The 23,454-nt window shown below is 35.6% G+C and overlaps 1 protein-coding gene and 1 pseudogene across 2 annotated transcripts in view; one reads left to right on the top strand and one right to left on the bottom strand.

The window, feature by feature from the left end:
- The window catches only part of LOC128030905 (DEP domain-containing mTOR-interacting protein), a 30,630-nt gene extending 22,062 nt beyond the window's left edge, over positions 1-8,568 (bottom strand). The window contains exons 1-4 of one of the 2 annotated variants that reach the window (XM_052618984.1): positions 8,214-8,568; positions 7,743-7,842; positions 4,170-4,348; positions 2,922-3,045 (exon numbers count right to left, since the gene is read on the bottom strand). In XM_052618984.1, coding sequence (XP_052474944.1) covers positions 2,922-3,045; positions 4,170-4,348; positions 7,743-7,828 — 389 coding nt within the window. In that variant the 5' untranslated portion in view covers positions 7,829-7,842; positions 8,214-8,568. Of the gene's footprint in view, positions 1-2,921; positions 3,046-4,169; positions 4,349-7,742; positions 7,859-8,213 lie in introns of those variants that run through there. The other variant, XM_052618983.1, reaches the window with a different exon arrangement.
- A 304-nt stretch (positions 8,569-8,872) lies between these two features.
- On the top strand, positions 8,873-18,522 carry LOC128030034 (sister chromatid cohesion protein DCC1-like; annotated as a pseudogene).
- The last annotated feature ends 4,932 nt before the right edge of the window (positions 18,523-23,454 follow it).

Here is a 23,454-nt window from a genome sequence, read left to right as displayed (position 1 = left end):
AAATGTAATAACCTCTTCCACTCAACAAGTCAGTGCTCTAACTGCCGAAATGTTGTAATTACATTTCTTTGGGTTGGGAAATTGGAAAGATGCAGCAATGTACCGGTGATAACACAGTAAGCAGGGCCTTACATATTGTGGCACTAACACCACCAAACACAACAATGGCCAAAAGGGATGTGTGGATTATTTTAATGTAGTTACATTAAATGACTGGTGTTGTGCTACTGTGACTTAACATGAGCAGGCTCACCATTGGCTGATTAAGAGGTCGAGGTCAGCGATTTTGTGTTGACAATCTTTGTAGTCCTTTGTGGTTCACAACACAAGTGTCACCTCAGTCAACACTTAAGAATCAGTCTTAGACTTTACTGAAAGTTGCTTTTAGCTCCTACCCTTAGAAGAGTCCTACTTTTTACTAAGAAATTTTTGACACTTAAGTCAAAGCTTAAGACTGTTTCTGAGAAGTTTTACACATACGTATTCATGACAAATCTAAGTGCTAAGAGTTGCTCCTGGAAACAAAATTCTAAGAAATTTCTTGGGAAAAAAATAAGTGTTTTTCCACTTAAAATTTAAGAAAAGATCCTAGTAAAGAAAAAAGTAATTAAAAAAGCATCTTAACCCTTAAAAGAGCTCTTAAGGTCCAAAATTAGTTAGGAGTACATGACGAGGACTTTTAAGAGGCTTAAGAGTTTCTTTAACAGTGGAAAAAATATTAAGAGTGAGGAGAAATGCATATTTGCACACAATACATGACATTGAGTTAATAAGACACAACACTTTAGATCATGTGATCATGTTTGTGACCGATATTATTAGAGACATGCTAACATCTCCGACATGGTTTAAAAATGCCTTAGCATCAGAAATTAAAGTAATAAATACATGAACTACAGCCGCATTCACGCCGTCAACCCCATTTCCTTTACAGTTTCGAAATATACCATTCAGCAGTTTACTGTAAAGTAAAGAATACTATCTGTATGAATGTGCAATGAGAGTCAAGCCCGCCTATATGCAATTTCCTTCTCTGCATCTCACGCATGACACTGAATTTGAGTCATGCACAGAACACAAAACTGATGGAAACTGCTCCAGTGGAAATCAGTGACTGGATCTAAAACCTTCAGATGCTGCACTGCTTATTTCTCCATCACTGTAGATTACCCAGAGAGAAACCACAGAAGAGTAGCTCTCTTGCACTGTACTGCAGCTAGATTCTGAGAATGCAATTTTCAGTCCTAAAAATAGACGGGTGTTAGTTAGGTCATAGAATACAGTTTTCACCGCTGTAAATAACTGTATTGTGTGAGCGTTACCATGTTAAGGACTCAAATACAGGACTGACGACCAGTTTCTGCTGCTGTGTGAACATGGCATGCTGTACATTAACATATTTGGTAACTGGAAAAAATGCAACTTTGCAGCAGTGATGAGTGATGCAGTGATTTGGTCTGTCATAACTTTATACAAGCAAAGTGATCATATAAACATTTTAGGAACATCATCCTTGGAGAATTACTCATTACTTAAAGGGGTCATATTATGCTTCAGCTGTAATGTTGCTGTTTGAGCATTAAAAAGATCTGCAAAGTTACAAAGCTCAAAGTCCACTTCAAAAGGAGATATTTTATTTAACAGAAATCACTTTTCAAAAACTACAACGAACAACTCGTTTGGACTACAACACATATTTTCCGGGATTTGTTGGGATGAGACCTGGTTGAGCTGCACTAGAGAAGGCTACGAGTTTTATCACTAAGTCAGAGACACGATAGCTTTCCCAATGCATACGAACTTAGAGTTGTTACAATCATCTGGGTTTAAATTTTAACGCAATATTTCCCAACATTTCCAGACCAGGCACCAAGTGGAACCAATCACTGCACATTTCGTATTTCAGAAGGCGGGCCTTCATTTGATACATGAACTATTCGAGCCCTTCATTCCAGACTGGGGAGAGAGTTGTAATAATGTAAAATATGTGAAAAATACTGTGTTTTTCGAACAACCTAAAAAAAACCTAACCTAAAACCTAAAACACCCCCAAAACAAAATCTAGACTTTTAAAAGAGCATAACAGGACCCCTTTAAATATGTTAATGACTAATGACTAAATTAATTTAATAAAAAAAATTACTAGATCACTTATTGTATATGTGCTACTTTCTTAATAATCATAATTTAAAAAAATTATTGTTTTACTGTAGAGTCATGTTCAATAGTGGATAACAGCACCCTGTGAAAAAAACATTTGAGGTTGTAAATAAAACAAAGATTATTGGAGTATGTGTTACATGAACATACAATTTAAGTTCTTCTATGTCAAAACATCATGTAAAATTAAATGTTACTTAGCCTTTTTGTAACCATTTGTGAAATTGAATTGGAATTTCTAAATGAAAACTGTTTTACCAAACATGCTAAAAAAAATATTAAAATGTATTTTAAAAAAATTAATAATAAAATAAACATTTTCTCTCTTTAGAGTAAATATATAGAGTGTGGTTTTGTGCTGAGCTCCATCATCAAGGCAACAACTTGCAGGTAAAGCAGCTACTTCTCAATGTAACCAGCTGGAACACAGCATGCTTGATCTGCTTGAAATCTGTTTCTATGGACACTGTTCATTTACCGGACAGACTCCAAATGTTCAAATTCAATATGTACAGACCTGTGTCACACATGAACAACAAATAATCCAAAGGTTGGACTGTAATCACAATCACATCCTAGAGAGGAATAGTAGAAAGAAAACTACCTTGCATGGTCTTTAACAACCTCTACCTCAATAATGAATAAGAAGAAGAGGAAAACATAATAATGCTAATGTTTAAAAAATGGAAATCAAATAAACTGGTAAACTATTAATAATTCAATATTCTCTCTGAATTGTAATAATGCATGAAAGTTCTTACTTCTCATATATCCGTTGGCCTCTCATAAAAACTTTGGCTCCGCTGTCCAATGGAAAAGTTCCGTCGTCCTTCCTGAAACGGTAGAACAGCTTCATATCTTTGAACTCCTTGTGCTCGTCACAAACTGTAAGGACAAACAGATTCAAAACAGGTTTGTTAAGTGCTATCAAGGTAAGTGCTAGATAAAAAGTAAACAATACAAAGGAAGACAATGCTACAAGCAATGGTTTAAATTTCACAGACAATGTAACAGAGATCATGCTTTCTAATTCTGTTGCCATTTATCCTTGATGCTCTTTTCCATATAATGAAAGTGAATGGGGTCTTGGCCTCTATAGGCTCTAAAAGAAAAAGAAAAGAAAATATCACCCTAAAAATATGATAAATTCTCACTATGAATACTGTGATACTGTCTACTGCCTTTAGGCTGTTATTCATTGGCCTTCCTACATTGAAACCAACTTATGTAGATAGAATTACTTAAATCTGTTCATCAACATACTGTAGCTATTGAATGGCTTCAGAGCACTTGTAATACATTGCACAATTCTAATGGACCACTATTATGATATCTTTATTAAGTTTTTTTTTTTTTTTTTTTGGAGTTCGACAGCCTCAGTCCCCATTCACATTCATTATATAGAAAACTATGGAAGCCCATTTCTGCCACTAAATAAAAAATAAAACCAGGTAATTGCGACTTTTTTTCACAGAACTGTGTGAGTTACAAAAATTGTGAGTTATAAATTAAAAATTGCATGATATAAACTCGCATTCGCTAGTTATAAAGCGAGATATGATCTCAGAATTGTGAGGGAAAAAAAGAAAGTCATAATTGCGAGATATAAACTTGCAGTGGTGAGAAAAAACTTAGAATTGCGAGTTTATATCTCACAATTCTGACTTTATAATTCGCAATTTTGATTTTATAACACGCAATTTTGACTTTATACCTCGCAATTTTTACTTTATTACTCGAAATTGCGTGGTCATATCTCACAATTCTGAATTAATAATTCGCAATTGGGTGTTATAAAGTCAGAACTGCAAAATACTCAAAAGTTGCAATTACCTTGTTTTATTTTTTATTTGGTAGCTGAAACGGGCTTACATAGAAAACGGTAATCAGGACAATGGAATGACATGAGTAAATAATGACAGAATGTTTAATTTTGGGTGAACAATCCCTTTAATATAGTGGAATACAAATATAGGCATTCAAGTACAGCATGTGGTGGACAAACCCACCATGGTGAAGGATGCTCTGGTCAAGAAGTTTCTGCATGATCGTGATGGCAGTCTCTCTGTCAGATGCTTCTTTGTGCTCAATTAGCCAATCAATGATCTCCTTGGCTACGAAGCAGTTTGGGTAAGTGCGGAGATGATGCCTCCTGTCTTTGATCAACTTAGCCTCATGGAGCCGTAGCCTGGAAAAGAGGAAATAAATCAGATCAACAGCCATCTTTCCACCTTTTTGGTGTGAATTCTCCATTCAGCAACCAGCATTAAATAACAAGTAATACAAAACCCGTAACTTCATGACACACTTTTTAAAACTGACCTCCATACCTACATTTACATGGCTATATCTTTCCTAGGTCAATCCATGAATATTCAGCCTAAAATAACTTTCTGATTTGTCTTAAAAAGTAGAACAGATACAAAAACAGACAAATGACATAGAATGAGACAATTATGACCTGGAGATTCATATTCCTGTCACCTAATGTGTGATGTGTTTAAACTAGCCTTGAGTTTTGTCAAAATTCAGGTTCCAACATGTGGCTTTTGTCTATTATGTCTTGGGTCAATATCATAATTGGACTGGATTTGTCTAATTATTTGATGTCCAGTCCGTGTGAAATAAATGCTTTCAACTTTTGACTTGTGATTTCAAATTATGCTGCGTTTTATGCATTTGCCCACTGTCATATACATGCAATTTTCACTGCGTGCTGGTATGTATTATAATCCGTAATTATGTCCCCACTGAATGCAACAAATGCCTCGTTTGTAATGGGATTTATTGTAATTGCCTTGTCCTGCCGGTGTTCTGACCGGGACACGCATTACAGTATAGTAAGGGGCAAGACATTTCCGTCACCCACTTGAGGCATTTGGCCAATAACAACGCAGTGGATAATTGGCCAATCAGAGCACACCTCGTTCTTTCAGACTGATGAGCTATGTAAAAAACAACAGGTTTTAAAAATGCGGAGCATTGAAGAGAAACAATAATGTACAGTATGTGGAAAATAATGTGGGGTTTTTTCTTTTACCTTAATCCGCAGAAACACATTTCATTGCACAAAATAAACAAAATAATGTTCTTTTTAGCAACATCATATGTCCCTTTTAAGGAATTTATGATGACCATGCCAAACCTTTTTTGTAATTTTTTTACCCTCATGTCATTTTAAACCAGCCTTTCTTTCTTCTACAATGGAAGTCAAAGGAGTCTGGAATGTTCTCAACCCCAATGACCTGCATTATATAGACAAAAACAGTTCAAAATATCTTCTTTGGTGTTCTGAACAAAAAATAAAGTCTTACAGCTTTGGAACAACATTTGGTTGAGTAAATAATGACATAACTGTCATTTGTGGTGAACTGTCCCTTTAAGAGCTGTAAAAACACATATTTTAATTTGTTCATCACCACAAGAACAGAAACTACAGTAAACCATAAAAAGTTCTCAAAGTTTGCTGGCAAAGGTTACACACCCCGTAACTGTTTACAAATCTATCCTGCTTTAAAGACCTCAAGCATATAAAGCATCAGACAACAAGACTGCATCATGCACTTATAATAAACAGAACAATAATGTGTGTTGGCAGGGACACTGATGAAGTTATTGCTATCGTTATCTTCATGTATATCATTTTTTATGTAAAAGGGCCTTTACACCCCATCTGAATTAAAAATGAAAATGCCATAACAACACAGGACTGTTGAGAAATTAATTAGCAATTTTTGTATTTTAGTAGCACTAAAATACTAAAACGGAATACTAAATAAACTGAAACTAGAGAACTCAATCAAACTAAAACAAACAGCGATACAGTGTTTGCCTGTCAGCAAACTGAACTAAATTCTGTTTTGACTACCAACAGCAGATCTAGATAAGATAGAGTTAACCTGACAGCCCAACATCTGAATCAGGTACACTTGAGCTGAGTAAAATGTGGGCCTGCTGATTGTAATACTGATTATACAAACCTGAGTCAGTGTACAGAGCAAAGTGATACCGGCAATGAGCAGACAAAACTGGTTCACTGTGACCTACAACAAAAGAACCAGTCCTATGAATCTGATATTCCCACACAACTAGGAAATAAAATCTTTCTCTCATCCACCAAATGATGTCTTTACCTTCAGGGGGTCTGTTAGAGGTCCCTTAACATCATCATCATTATTATTATTATTATTATAATACGCACCTGAAACTAAAGCACATTCAGGACACTGAAGGTGAAATCCTGTGAAATGAAACTGCTTGTAGATGAGGTTTAAATAATAAGTTGCTAGATATTGTAATGCTGAAAAAAACTTCTGTGTCATGTACTGGGATTCAGCAATCATTAATCAGATGTATGGACTAAACACCTTTCTGCTTCATTCACTTTCACTTCACAGTTCACCGCAAACAGAGCAGCTGTCTGGAAAAGTGCAGAGGCCCGACCAATGTTCACCAGTCAGTTATATTATGCATGAAAACTCACGGTTGTGATCAACTGCAAACAATTGTATTTTTCAGTGTGATAGAAGACTCTCTCCAGCAGATTCATAGAGGACATTCCATTCTTAGGGTGTCTTTTGTGTACCTTATGAATGTAAGTGTAAACCAAGACTTTAAAAAGAAAAGATAAAGAAAAACACTTTTCTAACAGTTGTTGGTAGCCACTGACTTCAACAGTATTTTTATTTTTTCCAGACTATGGAAGTCAATGGCTACCGGCAACTGTTTGGCTACCAACATTCTTCATTCATTCAATATTGAATTGTCATTTCTGGAAAAAACACTTAAATGACCGGATAAGCCTCCCAAACATCACTGGGGAAAAAGTCTGACATTATTAGTCATGACAATATGAACTATTATTTTTGAATGGAATATTGCAGTGTTTTTGTAAATGATGTATCTGTGCAAATCAGTGTATATATATGTATATATATATATATATAGTGCCACATTTAAAGATATCGACTGGTAACGACGGGATGGGAGAAACCAGTGACGTCACACGCTTGCAGCTTCATTCATTTAAATGGTTTCGTTCACACAATAAGGGCCATCAGGCTCTTAAACTCTAAACCCGCTTCCTAACATCCTCATGCCTCCACTTAATGTTCACTTTATCATTTTCACTTTATTCACTACCTCAAATTGACACACTACAGTGTCACCCTGTTTGCACATTTGCTCCTTGTACATTCCTGTGTATCTTAATATTTAAGAATACAGTAAAATGCATATATGCACATTGTACATCCCTGTACATCTTAATATTTAAGACTACAGTTTACATTCATGCACATTATTTTGCGTTCTATATTTAATTCTACAATATAAATTTTTTATATTTTATTCTTATATTTTTATTGTTTACTTTTATTTCATTCTTACATAGATATATTTATGTATATTTTCATCTGTGTTGTTTTCTTTAATAATTGCACTCTCCATGGAGCGGACCTGACTCACATTTCACTACTGGTTATATATGCTATATATAATTTTGTATGTGACGAATAAAAATCTTGAATCTTCTGGTTTTGACGCGTCGCGTCGGTGAAATTGAGGTGTCAAGCCGCACCTACCGTAACTGTTCTCCTGTAACGAGGACTTCGGCCATGCGCTCCAGCTCAGCAGCTTTCTTCTGCATGGTGTTCCCGATGCCCTCCATCTCTGACAGCGAAGCTGAATATAAAATCATACACGCAAATGTGACAAATAAGCATTTGGAAGAGAAAAGCGCTGTTTGCGAAATAACCTGACACGCACAGCGTGCTTGAGTTTGTATTGGGTGTAACGTTACAGAACACGCCTCTCATATGGCAGACTGGCGTGATGACTGTTATGACACCCTTTTAATATTTGAGGTAGACGGACTGCCCAGTTGAATGGAATTAAGTGAAAACACAGCAGCATGTTATTATTATTACTATTGTTGTTGTTGCTATTTTACATTTGCAATAGGGCTAATTCATCCAAATTATTAAAATCAGTCTCCGTAATGTAATAGCATCGAAATAAACACGCAGTGATACGAAGGAGAAAACACTGTTTACCTTATTAGTTCCGATGAAGAGACGTCAGACTGATCCGAATTTATGTTTGGAGAGAAATAGCAGCGATGTCACGTAAAGAACATCACTGTTCAGTTGATCACAGGTCAAAACGACTCGAAATAACTTTGTCTTTTGTGTGAAACCAAGTAACCTTAGTCATCAATACATCCAGACCATGCTTTTAAATGCACACGGACCGTAAACTGCAATAGATTACACCGACGCTTCAAACAGCAGATTATTCCTGAAGACAGACTCGGGGCGATTCGTTTTCTTCATGCTATTGTGGATTGTTTACTGCTGTCCACTAAAAGCACGTTACTGCCATGTTGCGAGGCGAGTCTACTTGACCATCCTCAGTCAGAGGGGTGTTCACCATGAGGGGCGGAGCCTGGAGTAGACCACTTTACTTTACTGCCGAATACTCATGTAAACACCCAGCAAAACCCATGTTAAACTCGTACAGCGGTGTGAATGTAACAAAATATGCAGATAATATTACAATATGACATTATATACGTTAGTCTCGAACATTAAAATAAAACAATAAAACAATATTTAATATAATTAAAACTTCTATTTTAATTTAATTTACTTTAAAATTAAATAAAAATAAAAAGTAATATCAGATGCAAAATAAATACGATCAACAATAAAAAGTCTAATTTTTTAAAATGTAGAACACATAAAAAGATACATTAATGTATGCATTAGCAAACATTTTACAGTCCCAGACCTATATTTAAAAATCTTACATCTAAAAATCTATATTTAATTATGTAACAAAAGAATACAAATTATTGCATTTTAAGATAAACACAAACCATTTTAATGCATGTTTATTGTGTGATTATTTGTGACTGATTATATTTATTTATTTATTATAATAACAAAACAGTCCTCAGCTGCTGTGTCATATGTCAGCCACAACAAACCCCCTTAAAGTTTTTCTAAAATAAGTTTACGTTTATCAAGAGCAACAGTGTCAACGACGAGCATAAATTTTGAGATAAAACATGGGACGTCATCATGTATACAGAAAACAGTAAACGTCTCTTGGGGACATGATACTGTATGGATTAGGTGTCCAATGGCTCTGCACATTTTTGTGAGCATCAAACAACAACAGAAAAGCACGCGGCCAGTAAATGAAAACGTGTCATACAGCGTCCTCTAATGGAAAAGTGACGTTTACACATGTTCACGGGTCCGCGTGAACGCGTTCATTGGCTGTTACTGCTGTCAATCAACATTTTCTTCCGGCCGAAATATTGCAGGAAGGTTAAGTGCTGACAACAGCTGAAGTCTTTATGTTGAGTCGACTTGGATTAACCAAATACTGACAGCATGAGGACATTAGAAGAGGTTCAAGCCACAATACAAATCGTTAAAGTAAAAGAAGAGGACCTGCAGCCCGTAAGTTACTGTCTTTCTTTCGGAGACAATGTATAGTCAGGCGACTACTGTTTCATGGAGCTGGATGATACACTTTGCAAACACATTGAAGCAGGAAAGAGGTAACGTTAAGTTAGTTATTACTACTTCCCTTTAAGCTGAAAGACTTACCATCTCAGTATTATCAATTTAGCCAGAAATTAATTTGAAAACCGTTTGAGTTAAATAGAGTGTTGTGGAATCATTCGTCTGTCGTGATGTCTGGATTTCTCATTAGTCTAATAATCAGAGGCGATAAAGACGAGCATGCGGTTCTGTGCTGTGAAGACGAGACACGTCAAATCTGCTGCTGTTTGTCCCTGGATGTAAATCTCCAGACCAGCTAGCTGCCTGACATCTCAGCATCTCCTCAACTCATGCATGCACAGGTGACTGGGGAAGTCTTTCCTGAAGATGGGAATTTATCCTTTGTTGATGTGATTTTGTCCTCTAATAACTTTTTTTTATTTCTCAGTTCTGGGGGGGTTCAGATTGATACTGGGAGCTGAGAAGGCAGAGACCGAGGTTAAAGAAGTTGAAGAAACTTCTGATGGAGAATCCGTATGACGGTCCAGCGGTGGGCATGCAGGAGGAGGCACCTGGACCAAAGGTATGCCACTTCTCTTTAGAGGTAGTTAGTAGTTATTAACTTTTACTTAATACATGTTCAATTTAGGTGTTTTGGGGTCTACATTTCCTTTACTATTTAATTAACAATCACATTAACAGTGCTTGTGCTTCTTTGTCCAAAACTGACATCTAATGTTTTTGTTTTGTTTCATTTTCTTAGTACACTATGAATGACCTCCTCGAGAGCATACAAGCAAGCAGAGAAGAAATCGTGGCACATCTTCAAAATGTCCATGCCTGTGAAATCGACGGTGAGCTAATCAGATCCATCTCCTTTAAACATGTAAAAAAAAAAAAAAAAAATTATATTTGGAAAAGAGACCCCTAAAACCATAAGATATTTATTGGATATGAAAATATTTGGGAGAATCTGTGGACACATTAAATTATTTAGATTTGTGGGGGGACTCTCAGAATTAGGGCAGACGGCCCGCACTTTGTTGCTGGTTATTATTATTGTTATTATTTAATGTACTTTTTTTTATTCTAAAGTTATCATTTAATTAAAAAATATTTTTTACATTTTAAAGCTCTTGTTGTGCATCTTATCCTATTGACCCAATAAACTTAAAAAGTGTAGAATTCAAAAAGGTTTATTTGATTTATCCTCATATTCAATATATATACACACACATTAGTATGTATTATAATTATATTGATTTCATGTACAATCTTCCATTAATACAAATAGTTGATTAATGTGTGTGTGTGTGTGTATGTACTTTAAAGTAGAATAAGTAGTTTCGTTTCAGTATATTTACCATTAGAATAATAATATTCATAAGGGGGTATCGTCCTCTCTTATGAGAGGGTAATGTCTTGACTATCGGTGAAGTGAGTTGTTAAACACAGACCTGTGTTTGTAGGATTCTGAAGGGTCCTGGATTTTGATTATGAGATGAAGCTCCTGGGTCATGTGACCCAGCTGGTGGACTCTGAGTCTTGGTCTTTCAGCAAAGTTCCTCTCAGTGTCTGTCTTGAAGAGCTGGGATCCCTTGAGCCTAAGTGAGTTATGATGAAAGATTAGTAAAATTATGAAAAACAGTAGATCATCCAAAAGGCTATTTTTACATTCTACATTTTACTTGTTCTCTGATCAGAGCCATGATAGAACACTGTCTGAACTGTTATGGAAGACGCTACAGTATTGAAGGTCAGTGTTGTTGTTTTTTAATACTAGCTGTGCATTATGAATTCAATGGATGAAGGACCCTTTATCTTGTCTTTTCACTTGTTTGTGTTTACCCATTCCTTTTAGATGGTCAGCTGATGTATGCACTGGATGAGGACAAAGTATGTAGGGCCACAGCTCAGCTGCTCCTGCAAAATGCTGTGAAGTTAAACCTGTCAGAGTTCCAAGAGGTTTGGCAGCAGAGTGTTCCTGAGGGAATGAGTGCTAGACTGGATCAACTCCAGGTGAGGACCCCAGCTTATACACACAGAGAGCAGTAACCACATTAGTCGGACACTAACAGATGGTCTAACAGCTGCACCATGCTAAATGTCTAAATGTTTACACTCCCAAAGAATTTGTCTTGGTGAAACAAGTAGTTTCCAGTGCATGCATACATTGTATGTACAAATTTAATAAAACAAATTTAAAAAATCAGTGGTATGTTTATTATTATGTCAATTAATATGGGATATTTCATGTGTAAATATCCATGTTTTGTGTCATTCAGGGTTTAGCTCTGTTAGACCGAAGCACTAAACCAGAGACCATCTCGCTATGGCCTTTTTTTTTACGATATGGATTTTTTTTTTTGTTCCGCTGCCGATACCGATTTTTTCCCCATCAGCCTTAGCCGATGACTGATACGGGCTGCCGATTTTCTTGAGCCGATATTTGGAGCCAATATTGCTTTTTCTCCCTCAATTTACATCATAAAAATGACATGATGATACCAAATGTTACAAGTCTCGATTTAAAAAAGGAACATTTATTGAGCTTAATATGGATGGGTGTACTGCATATGGTTAACTGTGCAAGAGTAAAAGGCTTTCATCAACATCTACAACACAGCCTTGATGATGCATTGTTTGCTGACATATTACAATCAGGTCATCACTAAATGTCCTGACTGTCAACACATTTAAATAATTTAACAAAACAATAAACCTAAAAAGTAGCCATTGAAATAAAGTGTTTGATTTGCAGTGTTGGGTAAGTTACTCAAAAAAAGTAATCCACTACAAATTACTAATTACTGCTCTAAAATTGTAATTTGATTACATTACTGATTACTGCATGTAAAAAGTAATCAGATTACTAATTACTTTACTTTCAAGTTACTTTGAAAACATATTAAACCTACTAGGAAAAAACTACAAACAAAGTGAAACTCAGTTCTTTCCGTAATTGAAAGAACACAGCTCTTTCAAGTGTTTTTGCAATGAAAGGAAGAAGAGAAACTGGTCTGTAATATTAACTGAAACATATTACAGAAATATGAAAACAGCAACTTGAATTAAAGATCCAATGCATTTCTATAACTTAACATTCTTAACATAAACTTGCCTAACAATGAAAACTGTAGTCTTTTTAAATGTATGTCTTAACTACATATGGGCTGTCGTTCCATGGAAGCTTCTATTATTACAAGTCCAGATGTCTGCGGTTGTGGAGACTTATTTCAAACGCTCGAATGTTCATACTCCATATCTGCATAGGGCTGTCACTTTTCGTTCGAAAATCGAATGCACAATCGATCGGACCAACCAAAAAAAGTTTAAAAAATGAAAATAGGAAATCGATTTTGACCAAACTATTAATTTTAAAATAAATGAACAATTAAAAAAATATAGATGTAAAAAAAAACTCGTGTTGGGGGCTTAATTTATATCATCTTACGCGGGCTCGGGCTTGCGCTCCGGTTTGTGAGGTAAATGAGCGGACATGTGATGTGTTTCGATTAGCGCGAGAAAGATGTGAAATGGATGCTGATGCTGAGTAGATGCAACGGAGGCTTGCCTCTGGCGAAAATACGTATTGGTTGCACCAGCAGCTAAAGCAAAAGCAAAGTTCTGAGGTGTGGAAAAGTTTTGACCGTGTTTATAATGAGAATAATGAGTGAATAATGACGCACCATCAGTGAGCGCAGGAACACACTGAAGACATCTACAGTGGGTTCAATTATTTTCCTCCACAAAAACATGTAGACCTAGCCTAATCTCTGAGAGTAAAGGTTTTTCAAATGATAACTATATATCCATTAAGGCTAAAATGCATAATGTGGATTGAGTATTTACGCTAATGTTGGCATTATTCTTTTATTAAATATCAGCTCCGGCGGAGCTTTTATCTTAATTACGTTATTGCCAAATATTAATTTAAAATTTATCTTAATTGAATCTGTTAAAAAAGACTTGTTTATTTATAGGCTAAATGAGTCTATGTCTATTTAGAGTGCTGAGATGTTACGGTGTTACAGAGGACTTATTTTATTTCTTTATTCCAACTTCCAAGTGGCCTAGTCTACGTTAGTTATGAATAAATTATGTTAAAACATGTATAAATGACTCATTGTTGACAAAAGGCAAAAGAGCTGTGCGTGCACACATTTGAATAATGTCGGCTGTAAACGGGTTCGAGCTTTTAAAAAGCTGTCAATCAAAATGTACTTCTCGGGCTCGGGCCGAAACCTGTCGAGCTCGGGTCCTGTCGGGCCTAACTTTTAAGGCCCGATTACAGCTCTAATGCCAATAAATAAGAAATATTGCTGACTTGTGCGTTTCCAAGAGCTCTCGTTCGTCCGATATGTGGCGTTGAAAAAGGAAACGTCTTTTTTTTAAACATGGAACATCGATTTTACAATCGATTCAATGAACACTTATGTCTTAAAAACCGAAAATGCTTTTTACACAAAAGTGACAGCCCTCCATCCGCATAGCATTTATCTAGACACCTTGCAAATATCTTTCGGTCCTGCAAGGGTACAGAGCTGTCCGTCACTATCATCGTAAGCAAGTCTCTAAATGACTGCGATTCCACAGTCGACAAGTGCTGCATTTCCTCCACCACACACGCTGCCACAGCTCTTCACCTGTCCAGAAGTTACCTTCCCTCCCAATCTTGAACAAAAATCTCCGTCCATTTTAACAGCACGAGTTCTCCAGTAATTCATTAAAGCGCATGCTCAATAACTGACGCAGCCGCCCCAAAACGTGATTAGAAATGCATTTTAATTTATTTAGCCTACTTTAATATTTTTTCTTACCAATACATTTGTAACGCAAGTAACTTAATTTTATTGACATCAGTAACTGTAATCAAATTACATTTATTTTAAATGTAATGAGTTACATTACTGCGTTATCACGAAAAGTAATTAGAATACAGTAACGCGTTACTTTGTAACGCGTTATACCCAACTCTGTTGATTTGTAATTTAAGACTGCCATGGTTTACATTTTTCTACATAAAATAAAATGTGCATGTCTAAGTAGGGTTGGGTATCGTTATTTTTTATAAATATTATTTATTTATTTTAATAATAAAAAGAAATGGGGGGGGCAAATATTTGAAGAATAAATATTTCTTCCTTTTATTCTTGCCAATTTGAATGAATAACCAATAAAATGGCTAAAGTGAAAGGAGTCTCTTCAGATAAAGATTGTGTTAATTACATTACTCCAGTAGGTGGCAAAAATCGACTGTTATTTTTGTATTATTATTATTTAATCATTTATTCAAGAAAATGTAAGAGATTCATAAAAAAAAAACAGTGAATCATCCATTAATTGAACAGGAATTTATGAATGAGACTGAATACATTTTAAAGGTGTTTGAATTAATTATTCAAATTAGTATTTTTTTTTAAATAGACTGGAACATGTTATGCTGTGTAGTTGTCAGATATATGTAATCGTGATCTCCATTTTAAACAAAACAAAAACAATTTAAAACCAAATAGATTCTCAGTTTATGAATTTGGGGCCGTTCACATATCGCGTCTAAAAATGCTCTCTCCTTTTCACAAGTGCTTGCGCTCCCGTGGCGTCTGTATTAGAGTCCTGCACGGGTTCGGGTACCCGTGGGCAAATTTGGCTGAAACAGGTGAAAAATATCCAACTGTGTCGGATACGGCACTAATCTAGGCTATCCAGGGTAGTTTTTTTTTTTTTTTTTTAAATTGCATCTGAAAATGACTTTGTGCAGCTCATTCATATGTGCACTCTGGCGCAGATCCGCCTCCTGCGATGCTCAGCTGTGAACGATTTAAAAAATGGATGCGTTCGACTTGAAGCACAACCTCAGACGGTGGTATGAGTCACTCTTTTGTTGTTCTGTTTTCTTTCAGGATCAAAAATACAACAAATGAAAGCATTTATCTGTATTTCCGACTGATGAGAACTATGCATATACATTCATAAATCAGTCAATTTTGTATTTTATTATGAGATATTTTATTCTAATGTGATCAGTGACTCAAGCACTGATGAACCAAAGAGCACGTATTTCGACTTTTGCAGTAAAAACGTGAAATATAAATTCTCCGAAAATGCATTTAATACCAATATATTGAAACATCTGTTTATATACTCCATTAATAAAGGAGTCCAGACATTGGAAAAATATCAGTCCACATGCGTTTTATATTTAATATGAGGTAAATAGACATGCATGCATGCGTGACAAATTTTTTTTTTAAGTTTTAGGTAGCAAAATATTTTTTAGTAATTCTGTCAATTACACTAAGGTTATTACATTGTCTGCTATATATTTGCTTCTTATTTATTAAATACGGGCAATCGATTGATAAAACATTGATCAAATTTGAGATAAAATGTATAAAAAACGAATATCTTTTCTCACATGACCTGCGTTCGCTTGCGGCATTCTGAAAAGTTGAGATGTTTTCATCTCACTACGCCACGGCATAAGCGCGGCTAGACAAACAAACGCGCTGCACTCCATGCACGTCGCAACCACGTCGCTTCTTTTATGAGCACACATCCAAACCACAGGTGGTCGCTGAATAAAACTCCTACAAATACCACGGAATCACGGAACAACGTTGGCAACTCAGCATTATTTAATCTTTTGACCAGTGTTCATAATAGCTGCCATATGCATATGGATAGCCTACAACTTAGCTATGCAGCTCCCTAAATATAATGGCAAGCAGTTTTATAGACGAGGCATTCGTCATTCGTGTTTTCCATTTTGACCCACAAACTTTCTTAGCTATAGCTGCATGCACATATAGAGCAACGTGTTTCCACTTTCAAAGTGTATGGCAATATTCCAGCTAAACAGTTAAACAATGCTTTGAAAGTTTCAAACTTACCAGAGCAGGCTTCCAGCACTCTGCTAGTGGGTGAGGGGCACTGTGAACTGCAGCGTCTCCAGCAACACAGAGCTGCTATCGGCGAACGCAGCAGCCACGTATTGGCCGATGCCGATACACACAAAACCCTCAAAAATCGGCCCAATATATCGGCCGGCCGATCCCTACTGTTGACTATATCTTTGTTTAATCTGACAAAAAAACAAATATTACTAATAACTAAAATGTAATAATTATGTAATACAAATATTGTAACTGTGCAATTTGAAGGCTAAGAATACAAATATTGTGACTTTGTCTTTGTAGGGTTAAATATTACCAATATAACTACTTGCTTACCATTTCAAAGCAAAATCTAAAAACACTTTTAAAAATAATAAAACAAAAGCACAGACTAAATGTTAACTGGTACGAAAGACATGCACTCAACCAAATGTAATAATTAAATTATATTCCATCTGCACGTCTCAAATGCTTTATACAGCAAATGTGTCTGTCCAATGCCTGACAGGACAAACTGTCAAATGCATTTTTGATACACTGAAATACGCACAGATGCCTTTAACTGATAATCAAATTTGTTAATGTGATATTATATGATTAGTTGCAACTGCATGTTTTGTTTTAAAAAAGCTGACATAGACCCTACATTAAGTTTTACAGACCAGTTACAAACCGATTGTTTTTCTTCAACAGAGATCTCTGTGGAGAGAAGCAGACCACTGGAGCTCTCCTGACCAAACATGCACATTCATCAGTGCAAAGTGGTGTTAAGGTCTACAATTCAAGAAGGCCTGTGTCAAATTAACATTAAAAGTCATTGTAAACCACTGATTGTTGCCTTATATGTTGTGTCAAATAATAAACACATTAAATTGTTGTACTGTGTATATTAGTATGGATTATATCTACACTTATGAAACAGGAAGCCTTAATATTACTCTTTTACTTTTTTTATGTTAGCTTTCAGGGCTATAGCCTGTTTGCAATATGGAAATATTACTCTTTGACAGTTAATGCCCCCCCCCCCCCAACCCACACTTTATTTTCTTGTGTGTACTGAATATATTTTGCTTTGATTGAGAAATCATAAGTTTTTTTTTATAATGTCAAAAGGCGCAACCATATATTAAGATTTTTTTTATCAAATGTCTGTTTGCTAAAAATAATCACACATTACAGGTTTGAAAGCCTGCATTACAATATAATTTGAAATGGGGATAAAGTTTTGTGTTCTGTTTCAGTTCATAGTATTAGTTCTTTCAACAGATCTCATGGCATGACCCCTTTAAGTGTAAGTTTAATTTAAGGGAGTTATGTAAATATCAAAATTGTAAAAGAAATGGAAAACAAGCGAGTTGAGTGGTAAAAAAAAAGAATGTTAGAGGCGGAACTGTAAAGGGGGGCAGCAGAAAAAAGATGAAGTGTGAAAAGAATAAAACTTGATTAATATTGTCACAGTTTAAAAGGTAAAATTATACTACTTAAACAATCATCGAGTGCTATTTATATTTCTTAAATATAAACAGCTTTTTTTTTGGTTTTGCTCTGAGAGACTATAAGGAACTCTTCTGGATGTAAGTAATGAAAGAAAATGCAGACAAAATTCAGAATTTTATTGCAAATTGTGAATTGTATTTTTTACACACTTCACCATATCCTCATTGTCATTCTGCTAGGTTTTCCTGTGTCAATTCTACCTTAATATTCTATTAAACAGAATTGCATAAGTTGCCAAACTGTCTTGTACTCTGCACGAGTTGCGTTTAACTTATTGTGAAGAAGACTAAACAAAATGGTAGAAATCTGTGAAACATCAGTAACAATCATAATTTTCTATGCTTCTCTAATCTATAATGCACTCATTACATTTATGATGCATTTATACTGGTGAGAAAATAGACACAAAAAAGATGATATCTTTACCCTTTTTTGTAATAAACAGTATATGTTTCTTTGTTTTCTTGTTATTGAGCAAGTATATGGTCAAATTATGTATTTAAATGTTTCACATTTGTAAAAAAAAAAAAAAAAATCACAATATGTTAATGTGTGAAATATGTATATGGTCTGGAAGACATTTACATTTATTAATTTATGGGAAGATCATTCAAGGCATCACTCATTTGTAGATCTCAGGCTTGATGGGGTAATTGCAAATGAACCTAGCTGGATGGTGAAATCATGCTGTGGGTTGGAGTGTCAGGGAGGACGAGAAGCTAAGTCTTTGCCAGGTTGAGCTGAAGTTGATGTTGGATCATCTGGTTGAAATAAAAAAAAAGAACTGTGTGTCATCAGCATAGCAATTTTAGGAGAAACCATGTGCCTGTATCATGGGTCCCAGTGATGTCATGTACAGTATATATAGAGAAGAGAAGGGGTCCAAGAACTGGTCCCTGAGGAACTCCAGTGACCAGTTGATGTAATTTGGAAACCTCCCCTTCCCAGGCCACCATGATAGACTTACTGTACCTATAGATTAGGATTCAAACCAGCAAAGTGGGATCTCTGTGATGCCCAGTGATGAGAGGGTGGAATTTAACTTCTGCCTCAGTGAGGGGATAGAAGAAGGATAGGGCAGTTTTAGCAGTGAATGTGGTTGGTTTGAGTTCCTGTGTGTGTGTGTGTGGAGCTGAGAACTGACTGCTGGTGGTTGTAGTTTTATCTGTGAAGAATGTGGCAAAATCATCAGCCATTAAATGGGGGGTGGAGGTGGACAGAGGAGAGAATTCAATGTTTTGAAGAGATTACATGTGTTTTTTTAGTGCTGTTGATCTTGAGGAAATATGAAGAAATGAGGGACGAGAAGCTCAGTCTTTGCAAGGTTGAGCTGAAGTTGATGTTGGAGCATCTGGTTGAAATGAAAGATAGAACTGTGTGTCATCTGCATAGCAATGTCAGGAGAAACCATGTGCCTGTATCATGGGTCCCAGTGATGTCATGTATATGGAGAAGAGGAGGGATCCAAGAACTAGTCCCTGAGGAACTCCAGTGACCAGTTGATGTAAGTTGGAATCCTCCCCTTCCCAGGCAACCATGATAGACCTACTGTACCTATACTTTAGGAGTCAAACCAGCAAAGTGTGATCTCTGTGTTGTCCAGTGATGAGAGGGTGGAGAGGAGGATCTGATGATTCACAGTGTCAAAAGCAGCAGCTAGATCCTAGAATGAGAATGAGAACGAATGATTTGGAATCAGCTTTCACAATTTGCAAGGCTTCAGTGACTGACAGTAATGCAGTCTCAATAATAGGGCTGAAACCTGACCTGTTAACGTCCAGTTGGTTATTCTGTGAAAGATAAAGTGATACTTAGTTGAAAACAACTCGTTCTACTGTTTTTGCTATGAGCTATCCCTAAAAGAAGTGTTTAATATAGGTTTTTTGAGCAGTGGGGTTACACGAATCTGCTTGAATATGGTGGAGAAAATGCCTGGGAGAAGAAATGTGTTGATGATATGTTTGGGTGCTGGTAAGAGTTTGGAGAAATAGCTTGGGGAAAGGGTTAGGGGATAGGGTCTAGAGGGCAGGTTGTAGGATGGCTGGAGAGGAGACTTTTTTTAAGCTTCTGCCTCAGTGAGGGGATAGAAGGAGGAGAGGGCAGTTTTAGCAGTGAATGTGGTTGGTTTGAGTTCCTGTGTGTGTGTGTGGAGCTGAGAACTGACTGCTGGTGGTTGTAGTTTTGTCTGTGAAGAATGTGGCAAAATCATAAGCCATTAAATGAGTGGTGGAGGGGGACAGAGGAGAGAATTCAATGTTTTGAAGAGATTGCGTGTGTTTGAAGTGCTGTTGATCTTGTGAAAATATGAAGATTTGGCGGTTTGGATTTTTGCAGAGAAAGATGAAAGCAAACACTTATACATACTCAGGTCGGACAGATCTTTTGATTTGCGCCATTTATTTATTTATTTTTTCTGCTGCCCTGAGTTTGGACCAATGTTCACAAAGAACATCAGACAGCCATGGGTTTGAAGGGGTAGCACGTGCTAGCCTGGAGGAGAGAGGTTATTGTCCAAACAAGAAGTTTACGTGGAGAATTGATGTCTGGATGTTACTTATTAGCTTTGATCATTTAATTTTTATCAAACCATTGTTAAATGGAATTGTCTGATTATTTTCATAAAGGACACACACTATGTATACATGCACACATACATACACATAGACATATAATTTAGCCTTATTTATTCCATCATTTATTTAAAAAAAGAATGCAATTGAAAAATATCCCCTAGTTTTAAAATCACTCTTTCTTACATAATAATATAAACATGGTTAATGACATGATTACAAAAAAGTAAAAGAAACCATCTGTTGTGTTCTTTTCTCCATCCATCCATCTTTCAGTTCTTCAAACCACTTATCCTCTGTAGGATCGCAGGGCTGTTCTATTAAATTTTGTTATTGAAATAAGTTATAGATATTCTGTCTCCCTCACTTCTAACAAACCCTCACAACATAAATACAAAGTACAGTTTACATTGCTGTTGACAGCTTCTATTAAAGATTAACTCCTGTATGAATTCACAAAACTGGTAAAATAATAATAATTAAAATGAAAGTTGGACCAATCATATGTGATACAAAGTAACTCCAGTTTATCTTGCTCCAAATTAACGGTCACTAATGCTAAAAGAAAAATACTGTAGAAGTCTGGCTTTAATGATAATTACTGAGTCATTTTATGATTTATATAATTATTGTAATTCATATTATTATTATTATTATTTCTCTTTTACACACAAGCAATTTCAGTTGAACAGTTATTATGAATCATTTATTTTAAATAAATATTAATGTATACAGATCATGTAATATAAATAAGCTGTAGTATCAATACATTACACTATTTAAAAAATAGAAAATCTGACCTTACATGTTCAAGTCTGTATCACTATATATTTTCAAATGTATAAACTAAGTTAACAAGTTTTACTTGTCACTGCACTGATAGAGAAAAAGAATTAATTTTATTTGTCCTCCTTCAATCTCTTAACCTTTAGCCAAACTTTTAACATTTAGTTTTGAATCTCACTGGGTCTCTCACGAGAAGTAAATCAAACATGCTTTGTATTGCAAGGCTCGTGATTGGCTGTTCCCCAGTGATGTCATACATTGATGTGCACGTGCTCCACAAACTCAGGATCAAAGCCTGAGTTGACAAAGAAAGTTGATGAACAGCATCATGGTACCAACAAAGCCGGATTGGAGAGGTTTGGTTTTGTCAAGTCAAAAGTAATCCTGTAACTCTGAATTTGCTCAGCTACCATCATGGTGCAGGCCCCTGATCTACATGTGTCAGGTAAGCAATGTCTACTAAATATAAACTCCAGGGGCCTGTACCATGATGGTAGCTGAACAAATTCAGAGTTACAGGATTAGTTTTGAGTTGACAAAACCAAACCTCTCCAATCCGGCTTTGTTGGTACCATGATGCTGTTCATCAACTTTCTTTGTCAACTCAGGCTTTGATCCTGAGTTTGTGGAGCGTGTGCACATGAATGTGTGAAATCACTGGCGAACAGCCAATCACGAGCCTTGCAATACAAAGCAAGTTTAATTTACTTCTCGTGAGAGACCCAGCGAGATTCAAAACTAAAGGTTAAAGGTTTTGCTAAAGGTTAAGAGATCATATGAATAATGAAGGAGGACTAATAAAATACATGATCTTGCTCCATCAGTGTAGTCACAAGTGAAACTTGTTAACTTAGTTTACACATTTGAAAATATATAGTGATAGAGACTTGAACATGTAAGTTCAGATTTGTAATTTTTAAAACAGTGCAATCTTTTGATACTACAGCTTATTACATGATCTGTATACATTAATATTTATATAAAATAATTTATAATAACTGTTAAACTAAAATTGCTTGTGTGTAAGAGATAAATAATAATATGAATCACAATAATTATATAAATCATAAAATGACTCAGTTATTACCATTAAAGCCAGTGTTCTATTTTTTTTTTTTTTTAAATTAAGCAGAAGTGACCTTTAATTTTGAGCAAGATAAACTGGAGTGACTTTGTGTCAGACATGTGTCACTTCTCTCACATCTGATTGGTTCACCTTCAGTTTGAGATCTCTAACCCAGAACATAACCTGCCCCTGAGCAGGTTAGCCGTGCAGCGTAAGATACCATGACAACGAACACTGATTAAAGCCGAGCTACTTTCATAGTACCTAAAACCCAGGGTTGGTGGAAACTAAGCTGAAACATAGCTGGCTAGCCAACTAATCCAGCTTCATGGTACTGGCCCCAGGCTGTCTATGGTTTTGTCAGATGTTGTCAACATCAGTACATCATATTCATAAAAGCGGCCGTTTGTTTGCATGCTTTGTTAAATATACAAATTCAAAAGCATAGATGTTTTACTATAGAATAAATGATACATTGATCATAATGAATTAATTTATCAGGACCCAAAATTAATCACACAGAAATAAATGTATTTATATTTAATTTATTTATTTTTAACGCTTATGAAAATAGCCTGCGTATTCAGTCGAGTCCGTTTCTGTTTATTTGTAGTCACGGTAGCCTATACGTCACATTTAGAATAAATGAAAATATCTCTATTTTTATAAAAGCTCCCGAACAAAAACATTATTATATTTTTATGATATTACGTGGAGCCATAACTCTTGAGACGAGATTTATGACAGATAGTATAAGTTACTAAATAATTGCACAATTGTGATAGAGAATAAGAAGCTGACGTCTGATTTCTTCAAGCGGTCATATTTATCATGTTTACTATGATAACGTTAATGTTTAGCGTGCATAGTCTTTTACATTGCTTATAAATATTTCTTCCTTGTATGGTGATTATAATCCAAATCTGATCGGATTGCGTTATTTCAAACACTCGCTGCTGACTGAA

This window comes from Carassius gibelio, chromosome A16 (assembly GCF_023724105.1).
Source record: "Carassius gibelio isolate Cgi1373 ecotype wild population from Czech Republic chromosome A16, carGib1.2-hapl.c, whole genome shotgun sequence".
Lineage (NCBI taxonomy): Eukaryota > Metazoa > Chordata > Actinopteri > Cypriniformes > Cyprinidae > Carassius > Carassius gibelio.
Note: the sequence above shows the minus strand (reverse complement) of the source record. Positions and strands in the feature narration are given on the sequence as shown.